This window comes from Caloenas nicobarica, chromosome 7 (assembly GCF_036013445.1).
Source record: "Caloenas nicobarica isolate bCalNic1 chromosome 7, bCalNic1.hap1, whole genome shotgun sequence".
In the NCBI taxonomy this organism is placed as follows: Eukaryota; Metazoa; Chordata; class Aves; order Columbiformes; family Columbidae; genus Caloenas; species Caloenas nicobarica.
The window spans coordinates 8,029,274-8,043,299 of record NC_088251.1 but is presented as its reverse complement, the minus strand read 5'-3'; the positions used below and the strand labels follow the sequence as shown (position 1 = coordinate 8,043,299).

The 14,026-nt window shown below is 39.3% G+C and overlaps 1 protein-coding gene across 1 annotated transcript in view; it reads right to left on the bottom strand.

Moving 5' to 3' along the window:
* Window positions 1-14,026, bottom strand: part of GFRA1 (GDNF family receptor alpha 1) — a 142,034-nt gene that overhangs the window by 52,735 nt on the left and 75,273 nt on the right. The window contains exon 4 of the mRNA XM_065639150.1: window positions 463-802. Coding sequence (XP_065495222.1) covers window positions 463-802 — 340 coding nt within the window. The remainder of the gene's footprint in view (window positions 1-462; window positions 803-14,026) is intronic.

Genomic DNA, 14,026 nt, shown 5'->3' with positions numbered 1-14,026 from the left:
ATAGTCTGTGTATTTTGACCATTTATAAAGTCCAACATGTGGCTTGCATTCACAGTTATTAGTGCTCACATGTAAGATTACAATGAAAATAAATCCCATTATAATGAATGATTCTATTTTTACCTCGTCACTGACGGGACATAAAAAACATTCTGAGACATCATTCATAGAGACACCTAATGAAAATGTTTCCAACAAAAATCTGTAAAAATTAAATGCGGGATTTTAAAGATTCCTCCCTAATGCGAGGGAGTAGCTTTGAACAGTTTGGAGAAGGCACACACTGTAACCAGATGCAGGCTTTTGTTATTCTGTTAAGGATGTCAGAGGCGTTTGCTTTTTTCCTTGACTCATCCTTTTCCCTAAGCAGATATTCTGACCCTTAGTCCTGGCAAATCCAGCAGTACCAAAAAGTTCTCTCTGGTACCTCATTAATCACTCCCCTGCCATGTGCTATCTTACCTGCAGATGTAATTCTTCTTGCAGGACTCTTGTAAATTCAGGCAGTTTGGTTTCTCCCTGTCCTCATATGAACACACAGGAACAATAGTCTGCCGTCTCCTTTCTGTACAGGCTACGTCTCGACAGGAGCAGAAGAGCATCCCGTAGCTGTGCTTTGGGGGAACTTTGTCAAAAAATAGCCGGAGGGCCTTATGACACTTCCGCTTGTTACAGATTTCATTAGACGTGCTGCTGGTGCAGGGGGTAATGTAAGCAGATCTGAACCTCTTGCAGGTATCATTTAGGTTACAAGCTTTTGCTGCATCCAAGCAATTGTTCCCCTTTGAAAGTACTGGCTCCACTAGAAAAAACAACACAACAGCAGTAAGAAATGCGTCACATTTATATTGTGTTTAGATGTTTTGTGTTTATTTCACTGTCAATGAGATCCTAATTAGATACTTGTTACATACAAAACTTTCAGTGCCAGAAACTGTGACCAGCCCTTCTGTTTCTTAGAGTAACGGTTTAACGAGTGAACAAGAGCACAAACATGCGTCAAGATCAGAATGCCGGCAAACAAACGATGATTACACCAGGCAGGTTGTATTTGACCTTCTTTGTAGCAGGCATGCAGGATGAACATTGGGTAAGACTTGGCCTCACTAAAAAGCTATTAAAAATCACTGCTAAATGGGAAGCAATACGTTTGGCCCACCACACAAGAACACAGTGAGAACATGGGCTCCTAACTCTGGTTTTGTAAAGCTCTAACTTTTTTTTTTTTTCCTTTAATAGTATAAATGACACTCTAGTGTCTACAGCAGGTGACAACATCTAAAGGTAATTTGTGAACTCTGCAGAATATAAAAGCCACGTGCTTGTTACTACAGTTTTTGAGGTATAAAAACAGCCCACCCAGACAGAAAGGAAAGCAGGTGCAGCCCCACGACTGTGAGCTAAGGCCACCTGTAAACTCCATGCTTAGTTAAAGACACTTTTATAAGATCTATAGATGCCACCTGAACCCTGGAAGTTTTACAAAGTTTACAAGCATTGAAGAAGCTGATGTAGAATTAACAAGTGACTGTGAAAGAAATATTTTAAAACAAGGAGTATGTGTCTCTCCCCCACACACGCACACGCTACAAGGAATTATAGAAAAAAATAAACTCGGGTAAAAGTTAAGACTATAACTATACATTTAATTTTGCCATATATTATCCAGATATTAAAACCCAACGGATGCTTAAAAATGAAGGCAACTGGCATTAGAATGCAAAATTCAATTAAGAATAATTGTAATGCTGCTTTGGATATTAGGAATGCCAACATCACAGATCCAAGAGAATACATTAACTCCCCGTTGTTATAGACTTTGCAAGCTTAACAAAAATTTTGCAAATATCTAAAAAGTGTGCAGCAACTTCTGAGGGGGGCTGGCCAAAGATAAAATATCTCAAATGATGTAAAGCTTTAAGCTCCTCTTTAAAAAAATCTTTTTTTTCTAGATCTTCCACCTTTTCCCAAAAACTCAGTGCCACTCTTCTCCATTGTCCTACCACTTTGCCTCCCGTTCCCTGTCTTACATATCCAGAAATAACGCAATGCTAAGTAGCATTAGATTTGTTTTCCGCTCTAGTGATACACTGTAACTATGTTCAGTGGGTTCATACATTTAACATTTGTACATTTAACATTCACACTCCCAAGTCCTTCCCAATCCCAGTTTCTTGCTCAATAAGCTGCAACTTTCGCTTCTTCACATATTACAAAATTAGAAACATGCAACATTTGACTATAAATTAACAGAGCTAAGCATTTCTTATAATAGCAGCCTACCACAGTTTAAGCAACACCAGATGCAGAAGAGATATCCAAAATACAACCCTCTCATTTAATGGTAACATTTTTATATAAAATGTTGTACTACATTAATATACAATGATAATCTTAAGTATGAACTCTCAAAGTTTTTTTTATACAGTATATAGAATTATATGTTTAACACAAATATAATTACTATGTAATCTGCAGGGCATATAATTATGCAACATATGAATAGTACATGCTAATTACTATGTGATTGCAGAGTAATTACATGGTTATTTGTGCCTGGGAGTCAACTGCTGAATTCCACTCTTTAAAACAAGCTTCTGTGGAAGAGCTCTGAATGGGGCATTTTAATACAAACAGACATCAGCTTACTGTATGATGTATTATAAAACATTATTTAAAAGAAAATCCAAGATGTAATAAAGCACCTCTTTGCTGATAATCATACACACATTTTCCATTAAGGGTCCAATATGCAGTAAATGTTGATACAGAATTAAAAAGCACTGTGAATACGAACATCTCAAAAATCAAAAGGGACAGGTTAATCAATCTTTTTAAAAATAGAGCATAAGCCAACTCACTGACCACGCAAGCACCAGTAAAAGTTATCTTGGATGAAAGTTGAATTAGGTGTAAATTGTTCATAAACAATAGTTATGCTCATTCATATAATTTGTATTTACCCAAGATTCACATTCTTCTACATGTCAACTCTGAACATGGACCAGGTCTTTTGGTGTTTATTTTTCTTTCTGAAACTACCCCTGGCTGTAACTTGCCACTTGCCTCTTCTATTTTGATACATGTGTCTCCAGCTATTGCTCCTGGCATATTTATCACCACATTACACAAATTATTTCTACCTTTTAAAACCAAGCCTAACATACAGCACATAAAAGATATGCATCAACTGAATTTGAATTAAACAAGACTGTCTGAACCAACTCTTCTCATTAATGCCAGATTCTCCCAAGCTTTTAAATCATGTTTTAATGCAAAATTTACAATCCAGAACACACTTCATGCTTTATTTTTATTGCAAAAGTACAACATAATTATTCCTAAGTCCTGTGGTAACTACAAACAGTCAACAATACTGAGAATGTTTCTGAGGATTACTTACGCAGCAGTAATACAAAAGGTCAACAATTCACCCTGCTTCTGTTCTGCAAAGCTTGAATTATTAAGACAGGCAGGAGTTTGGCTCTAACTAGGTACTGACTATGTTAAGAGCAAATGGATCTAACCCAGAGCTACTTTTCCTGCCAGCATCCTTTGGGAAAGGTCTATGTAAGGAGATCCTTCTTCAGTTCCCTTCTCCCTTGAGGCGCTTGGATACGGATTGGAGGGCGGTCCGAGTGGCAGCCTGGGAGAAGTAACGATTCCTTCCCACCACCATTTCCCCACCCAGCGCTTCCTCTCTCCCAAGCCCGCTTTGCCTTCGACCCATTCTGCAATATCTGCCAAACCACGCAGCTCTCCGCTCCTGCCAAATCGCTGCAGACTCCGAGGGAAGGTACTTCCAGGCAGGTGGTAAGTGATGCCTCATGCCCATGTCCAAGGTGCTGGTTCCCAGCCACAGCAGAGCAGATCCGCAAACACCAGCACGTCCCATCAGAAGTCACCAGAGGCTGCAGCAGCAGCTCCCAACATCCGTAGGGTTAGGATACCCAAAAACGTCCTCCTACCAGGCAGTTTGCTGTACACTACGCACAAATCTCTGGGACAGCAATAATTAGCTCACTGACACTAACTTAGATCTACGTGGATCACCAGTTAACAGCTCTTCTGCACATGTAACATGTGCATACAAAGAGAGATGTTTTTCTGATAAATTCTACTGATGAAATGACAGGCTTTGTATTATAATATCAGGTGTTACCGCTTGGATATTTATCTCCTGAACCCGTACCACCCTGGCCCAATTTAGTCACAACCGCAATAGTTCTGGACTCGAGCTCTGTATGACAGTGGAAAGAAGCCAGTCAAACACTCCAGTCTTCTATCCAGTGATGTTTCTAAAGTTTTAATAGGGTTTCCTCTGCCCTGTGTGATCTTCCCTATGTTTCACTCTCTTTGACAGTCTCTTCACCTTAATCTTTCATCTTCCCTGCATTTCCATTTCTATTTCATTTCTGCACCAACCAAGCCTTTGGCTATTAACCCCATGGTGCACAAAAAGGGATTCTCAGTGGATATTGGGAGCTTCTTATTCGTGCTCCCACTAGATGGAAGGAGCAAGAGAACTATTACTTGTTCTATAAGATTCTTATTAAACAGCAAAATGGACACTTAGTGTTCAATTTTCTTGCAGCACATAAAAAGCAATTTACTGAGGTTGCCATTAAAATCACAATTACTATTTGCAAGTAATTAGCATTAGTAGTTTTTCCAGGGGTTTTAGTGAAGGGAATGCTATAAAGAGAGTGGTAAATGTTAATGTGATCGAAAGGCAAAATTACAAAGTGATAGAGGTGACCACATGGGTATGGACCTACTCCAGCACAGGCACAGAACATGGCAGATAGGAACCAAAAACTGACCAGAATAAGGAGGAGAACCATGATCCCACTTTAATAAAAGTGCTGCTATGGGGTTCATCAAAGTACTTCTGCTTTGTAAGAAGAGCAGATTAAAAAATAACGCAGACATAGGAAATATTGTCATCTGCATCTTAGTGGATTCAAAAAAACTACCATTTTCCTGGACAAATTACTTCTAATCCCAAATGGCAGAGAAAAAATAAGTCATGAAACTGATACACGGACATGTTATTCTGAGGTTCTAGTTGTCTTCTACTCAGCATTTAGAGAACAGTCAGATATACTTCAAACCTTTTCCATAATTATAATAGGCAGGTGCTTTCCTTTTAAAATTAAAGCTATTACATTATCAGCTATATCCAAGGCTTTCCGAGTACCAGCAAACATGACAAGATGCATGCTGAAATTACAGTTGATGGCAGCAGTAGGTACACCACGTGACTAGGATGTTGAGACTGACTCCTGTGTGCAGAAGGCCACAGCCAGGGCTACAGCAACAAAAGGACCTAAACAAACAAAACTGCCTAAACTAAGACTTTAGGTTCTTGAGATAAAAGCTGGAACATTTTACATTCCTGGTCAATCATGTAAGTCTCTGTTAACACAAATTCCAAAGTTCCCTAGAATTCTTTTCTGAATACACCTACGAATCTACTTGAGGAGGTGAAGACTGTCTCCTGTATAAAGAACATTTACATTGCTTATTGTGAACCAACTGACATGATTTGGAAGTGTTCATCACTCAGCTACCATGCTTTTCACAGCTGCTACGCTTAAAGTCTGTTGCAAAACACCCTGGCCTTTGTTCTCATGAGGCTCCGCTGGTAAATCATCAGTCAGGATCTAGAAGGCTTTGGTTCAATGCCTCCTTTGACCTGAAGACTCAGAACCACTGCTCTCATTTCCCAGAATTGTTCTCGAACCATCTTGCTGTAGAGTGCTCTCAAGAACATGCACAGGAAATAGTGCATATTGCAAAACACAAGAGAGAACATGATTCTTCAGCTCAAGGATGAGATCTCTCCCTGGGAGGTAGATTGCAGGGTTCTGGCTTGCACCCAGGAAAGGGAGTTATTTCTCTTATTACAAGAGCAATGACTGGAAACCAGGATTCCCTTCCTGAAGATGACTCCCTTAATTCTAAGCCTGCAGAGGCGTGATCCCCCTTGTGTTTTCTAATCCCTTCTAAAAAAACCCATAACCCTTTCTTTACCACAGCTCCTCCCCTTCCTTCCAGACCAAGCTACTGCCTAACCCATAGGGCACCCTTTCAGGCTTTGTGAAAAGCCCTAGAGAAGAGCAGAGAATGAAGACATCCCACTTCTTCAAAGACTATTCTCATCACTAACTTAATGACTAAAGCACCATGACATCTTCTTCTAGGTGCGCATTAAAAGAAGTGTATCTGTCTACTCCCAGGAACATATACAGATTGCTGTGTGCACAGATGCACCTGCCTGGGGCTGTGAATTTGGCTCTTCAGGTCCAAAGTCTTCCAACAAATCTCAGTTTCTGTATTTCATTTTGTCCATATTGACATTTATTGTGCAGGGCTTCTTGTTGGGGTTCGATTGTTTGTTTAATACAGTATTCTCTGTGTACTTTATAAGGATTCTGAGCATCTTTTTAAGGATTTTAGACGTCACCTGGAAGCACGGGCTCCTGACTTTTAGGTGGATAAATCTATTTCTTGGTCTGTTCATGGAAGTTTAATTCTACTAAGAGGGCCACATGCCCTACATGCTGCATTTTGCATTACCCAAGTTCACCACTGGATCTGGGCTCTAATACTTGGCATAACTCTTGTCTTTATTTAGTGTTAGGTCCTGCTACCTTTAGTTGACCATTTCTCAGTGCATTTCATAGACACTGTAGACAAAAATTGCAAGGGAAAACTCCTGTGCTGGATTCATGTTGATGAAAATGGAGAGAAATGATGTCTTAAGATTTCCTTCGATACTTTCAGTCTTTTCTGGGGAGGAATGGGGAAAGGCTGAGCACAAAACTCAGAGGTGGCTGAACCCTGTGGGCTGGCTGAGAGACATCTGCTCGACTTACAGGTTATGTGAGAGGAAAGTCTTATAACCCTACAGTGAACTGGTTTACATTTTCATTCCACGAGAGCAGGGAGGGAAAGGAAACCCTGCTGCTTGGTGTTAACATTGTGGTCTGCTGCTGAAATTCTTTCTGTCTTCACTTATACAAATATCCTGATCTATCACCTTTCATTTCTGCTACAAATCTAATGAAAGGTCATGCCAGGGTCCCTAATTTTCCACGTGACACTGAGGACAGCAGTTTTGCATTATATTCACACCAGTATAGTTAAATCAATTGTATTCACTAAAGTTATTTTGAATTTTCAGTAATCTGAATTCAAGGATTTGGTTCTTGAATTCTACTTTTACTTCTGCTGTCCAAGGTATCTCATGTAGGAGGCAGAAATGTACGAATAAAATCAGAGACCGCTAAACAAAGAAACTTCCAATTATTGCAAACTGATCCAGTCACTGTTTCTCACATTACTGCACCAATGATTTCAGTTCTACACTAAAGAGTTTTAGGGTGTAAAGGTCATTTTAACGTATCTGCACTGCACTAGTGTTAGGGATGCATGACTGGGACCATATACAGAATACATTTTTTTTCTGAGGGAGAGATCTTAGTCATTCCATATACAATTCATGCTCTGTACTGAGTCAGAGGCTGGTTTTGTGATGTGGAAGGCTATTGCCATGGCTTCAGCTGAGTTCTTCTAATTAATTTCCCCTTAAAATATTCAAAGTGGAAATGTGTTGCTGCCTATGCTCTCATGTTACACAGTTCAGTATATTTTATTATTAACTAAACACTAAGGCAACAGAATTGAGAAAGAACTAGCACACACAGAAATACAGAATAACCCTGTGAAAATATTCAGACCTACACGGTTGCCATGAGAAGTGATTTACTGCATGCAAGTTCTCAAGACACAGTGAGAGACTGTTTACCAAAGTCATGCCAATTTACAGGGCAACTTTCAGCATTTCTTTTTATTACTGCAGAATTGAATTCACAACTTGTTTCCTCTTTTCCTCAGACTTGATTAATTACCATGTTAACATAACTACTGTTCTCCTGCTTATAATGGGCTCCCTCTAAAGTGCTGCCCCAGCAAAATAAACCAGGATAAAGCTTCCAGCTCTTTGCTCTAGCATTGCAATCCCTTCTAATCTCACTATTTTTCAAATTTATGTTCCATTCCAATAAAGCTTGTGTGAATATTATAGCAAATCAGATAATACAAGGTTATGACCCTGGTAATTGATCCTTCAAGGTTCTTTTTTTCCTTTTTCCAGTTGACGCAGTAAAATTACATTTAGATGTGCTTGTTGACACTTGAGAATTCACTTTGTTGGGCATATAGACTGTTTCAGAGAGATCACGTTACATAATGATGTATTTCTAGTGCTTCATTTCTTCTATACCTACAACCCCATTAAACTGTAAGCAAACCTCCCGTGAGGCTGTAAGACGACAAATATCAAGGGGGCAATGCTCTCATACTGCTCAGAGGGAGTACAGCTGGAGAAGGTATTCTGTGAGGATACAGGGTTAAACATTAGCTACCATTTTAAACTATTTTGAAATAAATAGAAGCAGCTTAAAATAAAAATTTAAATTTCCATTTGTAGAAAAATACAAATTTTAGTGAACACAGACCATGTATGCCAGCACTAGAAATCACTTATCTGTAGCAATGGTTTCTGTATCACATGACCACTGGAATAAAGTGATTAATTGGACTGTCACAGTAAATGCGATCATTACACTTTTAATTAACCTTTTCAACCTCTTGCACCTTTTAGTTTTGTTATACATTAGATTTTTGCAATTTTCCAGTTATTATGCTTGACTAAGCTTAAAACAATGCAGAGGTCTCTTAGAAAGATAAGAAAAACAATTCAAACAGCTCTGACTGTTCCTAATAAGAAAATACCGCTGATACTGTCATCATAAGGGTAGTTATAAATCAGGTGGAGGACAGACATTCTGAACTCTGTGGCTACGTTCCCACCTAATTTTTGTTTTGGCAGCACACTGTTATTTAATGGCTCTGGGTACCAGGAAACTAGCTTTTGAAAATTCTTTCTCAACCTAGTTATAATTACTCCATATAAATCATACAATGATCAATTATAATAATCTTAGCTTCATCCATTATTTAAACTTAGCATTTGAATCTGCACAGCAGGAGTGCAGGAAATTCCAAAGTCCTTTCTCTGCTCGCTAACAACTGCTTTATTCCTGAAGTCATGCCAGTTACAGAAAAGAAGGGGCCAGATATGCTCTTAGCCATGACATCGAAACCTGAAATAACCACAGATTTCAAATGAGGACAGGTTTCTGGCTCTGAATATAGTATTTTTTTTCTAACCACACTAGCTTCCTGTTGCTGAAACTAAATTCAATGTGAGATTTTGCTTTCTTCACCAAAATCAGAGGTGTTCTACAATTATATACACTGACAGCACAGTATATTCTTACTTTAAAATGGCCTAGATCTTTCTCATATATATATATGCACACAGACACATTTGTACACACAGGTGTATATGTACACAGAATGTTTCAATGCTATTTGGCTTCATGTCTCATTTCACAAGATAACTGCTTATATATTTATTAATAAGCATGAGAAATAATCCAAATGTTTTTGTCTAACTTAAGGCGGATTTTAAGATATCTGAGCTCAGTGTGATACTGACGATAAGACTGATGGAAGGAGGAAAGACACTTAAAAGAAATGAACTTTCACAAAGGCTCAAGAAAAAAATCCAAACATTTTTTCAGTAAAATTTTAGAACTCTTAACTGAATTTTGAATTAGTAACAAGGATTTTTACAGCATTTTAACAAACTATATATTTTTGACTAGGCGAAATATTAAGCTCATTATTATCACTTTTTTATACCTGGTCCTATTTCAGTCTCAGTCATGATATATGCTATGAAATGTAAACATAAGGTCTGTTTTGATGTTTAATATTTTGAAATTTTCCAACGCTATTTTAGTGTTTCAACTACATGCCAAGAATTGGTTTGTCAATAAAGTTGTATTTCTCTGGTTTACTTTTTTTTCAAATTATTAAACAAGAAAGCTGATAAAATGTGGGACATGAACACATAAAGAAGTCTTAGGACACATTAAAAAAAATAAAGTGGTGCTTTTGCATATACAGAACCACACTTTTTCTCAACATCAAAAGAAAGAGTAATAGGTCAACCAAAGTGAAAAAGCTCAAAGGTGGGAACGTGAGGGCTCTAGAGCTGGATGCAGGACTCCAGGTGGAGTCTCACCAAAGCAGAGGGGCAGAAGCACCTCCCTCGACCTGCTGGCCACGCTCCTTTTGATGCAGCCCAAGATACAGTTGGCTTTCTGGGCTGCAAGCGCACACTGCCAGCTCATCTCCAGTCTTTCATCCACCAGTACCCCTAAGTCCTTCTCAGCAGGGCTGTTCTCAATCCCCTCGTCCCCCAGTGTGTACTGATACCGAGCATTGCCCCAACCCAGGTGCAGGACCTTGGACTTGGCCTTGTTGAACCTCATGAGGTTTGCATGGGCCCACTTCTCACTAGAGAAGGTCCTTGTCCAGGTCCCTCTGGATGGCACACTGTCCCTCAGGCGTGCCAACTGCATCACTCAGCTTGGTGTCATCTGTGAACTTGCTGAGGGTGCGCTCAATCCCAATGTCTGTGTCATTGCTGAAGATACGAGGTGGAAACTGGTGCTGCTTTGAGTGGGATCTCAATGCCCTCCAAAGGTCTCTTCCCACCTTAATTATCTGCCTAATCTATGCCCTAAGCTGTTTTTCAGCAACTCCACAACCTCTCCAAATAGCTACCCAGTATTCCCTATACCTTCTATTAGTTTTTTTTCCTGGTATCTAATCTATCACTTCCTGCAACCTCATTCTCCTATTTCCTTCCTAACTACTCTTCCATTTAGAAATGGCTTTTTAACTTCTTGAAAACTGTCTTTCTCCCGTCACTCTATTCTTAAGCTAGTCCTACACCATCTACTAATTCTTTGTAACATAAGTCATGTTTTGTAGATATCTAAAGTTATACTATTATATTCTCAGATTTGAAAAAAAAAAAATGGAGATCACCAAAAAATCCATTGACCAAGAGTACGAGTTGTACTCAGGAGATCGCTACAGACAGACAAAACCTGTTAATTCAACAACTGCTGAAGCATAGCTTACTCCAGCCTCAAGCAATACCAGTGTAGGTAGGGATGGTTTACACGCATTGACTGTCTACTGCATGAGTATATGTTTGCTTATCTATGACAGCAGCTTGCTCCTGATGGCTATAACCTGAAAAAAAGAGTCAAAGTATATAAAACCTCAGTAGAAAAATTATCCTGCTTATTCTGTGGTATTACTCTTTTGGAAGGAAAATCAAGAGAGGACAGAGGGCTGGAGAAATGATTGTGAATTGAGCCTGACAACAGCAGCTGATGAGATAAATCAGGAAACATCTGAAAGCAGAGAGTGGGGAGAGATACTCTCTCCAGCAGAAGGAGAGGAAAGCTCTACCTTCTCTAAAGCTTCTCTAAAGCTCTCCTGCATCTCCTATCAGGTAGCCACAGATGTCTCTGTGGTCATGACAAAAGTACATTAGCACAAATAAAAATGAGACTAAAATCACAGTGAAAACAGCAGTAACAGAAACAGGGCAGATGCTCAATTAGTGACAGCAGCAGTAGGGGTGGGGTGACGGTTGCCATCATGGCAGCAGAGAGAGCAATAGAGTCTGAGAATGGCAAAAGGCACAGCAGCTGTGGAGGCACCGAATCACCCCCCCTTTCCCTGCTGGTAGTGAAAACCATTTGGGGCAGTTATCTGGCCTATCTACCAAACAATAAGAGACTCATTCCATTAATCCACCACCAGCTGCTCTTCTTTTCTCCATCAGTTCGTCCCAATGCAATCCCACTGAATACAAATAAATGCACCACAATGTGAAGAGGGCAGCACTGGTAACTCTTGTTCTGTGCATGGCTTTGCTGTTGATCTGCTTCAGGAGGCTTAGGTGAGCTGCAGCCTGTGTTCCTGCTCTCTTCATCTAAAGACTCATTGCTGAGGCTTCAAAAGCCAACTATCACGGAGATGTGTGCATTTAGGCAGGTGCACTTAATGGAACGAGGGAAATAAGGTACTTTGGAAATAAGTAACTTACATGATACTGACTCAAGAGATTTAATAATGATTACAATGGTCACCATCCTACTGTGTGCACAGAAGACAAAGCAGTACAAAATGAAGGTGTTTCATGTATGTCACCCACATGCAACTGGGCGTTTATTAACTTGAGATCATTATGTTATTTAATAAGTTAGACCATAATAACAATTAGACCTACTGTCTACTGTAAATCCCCTTTCACTTCCACTTACGCCACATACGACGTGGCAATGGACAGAAAGCTTATTTCTGTTCTGGTCTCTCTCCTGTTCTTTGCTAATTTCTCTTCCCTGAACTAGTCTGGTTTACCTTCACTCATCTCTTATAAACGCCCAATTTCTCCTGTTTTCCACATGTAAAAATGTAGGTTTTCCTGGAAAAAGGCAAGCATGATATCAAATTATTTTGACTTCACTGTTAACTACATAGCACTCGTGCCTCTCTTTGTGTTGCTGCCTCCATGCCTCAGCTGATTGTTATTTAGTGTCTGGTCCAAAGCCCACTGACAACAGTATTTTGACTTCCATTTGCTTCAATAAACTCTGGATCCAGGTTTTATGCCTTAATTCATTTAAATCAACTTAAGCATTTCATTAAGTGCTACGATGAACTGGGCACCAGCTTGCACTCTCCTTGGCTCCATTTTAAAATGTAAAATACCTATGGCATGCATTGGCTTTTCTTTAGTGTACATGTTCACAAATATGTGAATGCACGCTTACATAGAAGTAAAACGAAAAAACTGAAAGAGAAAACTAGTGTTACACTAAAATTAATTATTTCATTGTTCCAACACTAAAGTAAAATGAATGTCCTCCTAATCAGTGAGGAATGATCCTCGCTAAGTAAAATGACTACACTATTTACATTTAAATAGTCTGTTTTGTTCAGAGCCACTTCATATACACACACACTACTGAACTGCAGCCAGTTCTGGAGTGGCAAATTATATAATAGCTACCCAGCACCAGTAACACTGTCCAAGAGGCACTGGAGGGACATGGGTAAGAGATGAACTAAGAGTGTCTAGTACTCCTGTAATCAAAACTATAATATTTACCCAAATCAGGGGGTTTTTGTTTGTGGGCTTTTTTGTTGTTTGGTTTGGTTTTGGTTTTTTGGTTTTGTTTCTTTTTTTTGTTTTTGTTTGTTTGTTTGTTTTTGTTTGGTTTCTTTTTTTGTTTTGTTTTTGTGGTGGTGGTGTTGTTGTTATTGTTTTCCCAACATTAACACTCCTGATCCGGTAAAAAGTGCTACTGCTGCCAGGAATGCAAACCATGAGAGTGACATCCCAACTCATATTCTGTTGGGACACTTGTGCAGTATTGACCTAAATGGATGGGTTTGCAATAGTAATTCATGACTATTAACAATATTAATCACTTTCCCTTCATTACAGGTGCAGCCAGTACAGTGTTGCAGAGACAGCAATTGTACAGTGCACCATAGCTGTACAGTGGTAGAGCCATTCTCTGGCACAAAACACTGATCACTATGGGATGGGGTAACATGCACACTAGAGCTCCCTGAACCTCCTTGCATACACGTAGCTCGAGTTCATGACATTGCTCTGACTTTCTATGTCACTGAAGCCATGGATGTAGGATGGGTGCGGAGTGTTTGTATTGCTAATTTCTGCCTGTAAACCGTGATGTATACCAAACTGAGCAGAAAACATTGGTGAGTCTGTTTCCCATTTTTCTCTACTTCTTTTTCTTGAAGAATGGATTCGGTAACACTGTTACAAAAATCCTGGCAGAAAGTTGAAGCACTTAGAACCCGTGTCCCTCACAAACAGTCTCATGAGGAGTTTCTTCTCAGTCCTGTTGGACATAGGAGATTAACAGCACCCTGTGTATATTTGCTCCTATTTACATACTTCTTCATCCCCATCAAAACCAAAAAAGTTTGCTTATATGTACCTATCGATTAGTATCAATAGCAGTATTTTTACTTTTAAATATACTTAAAA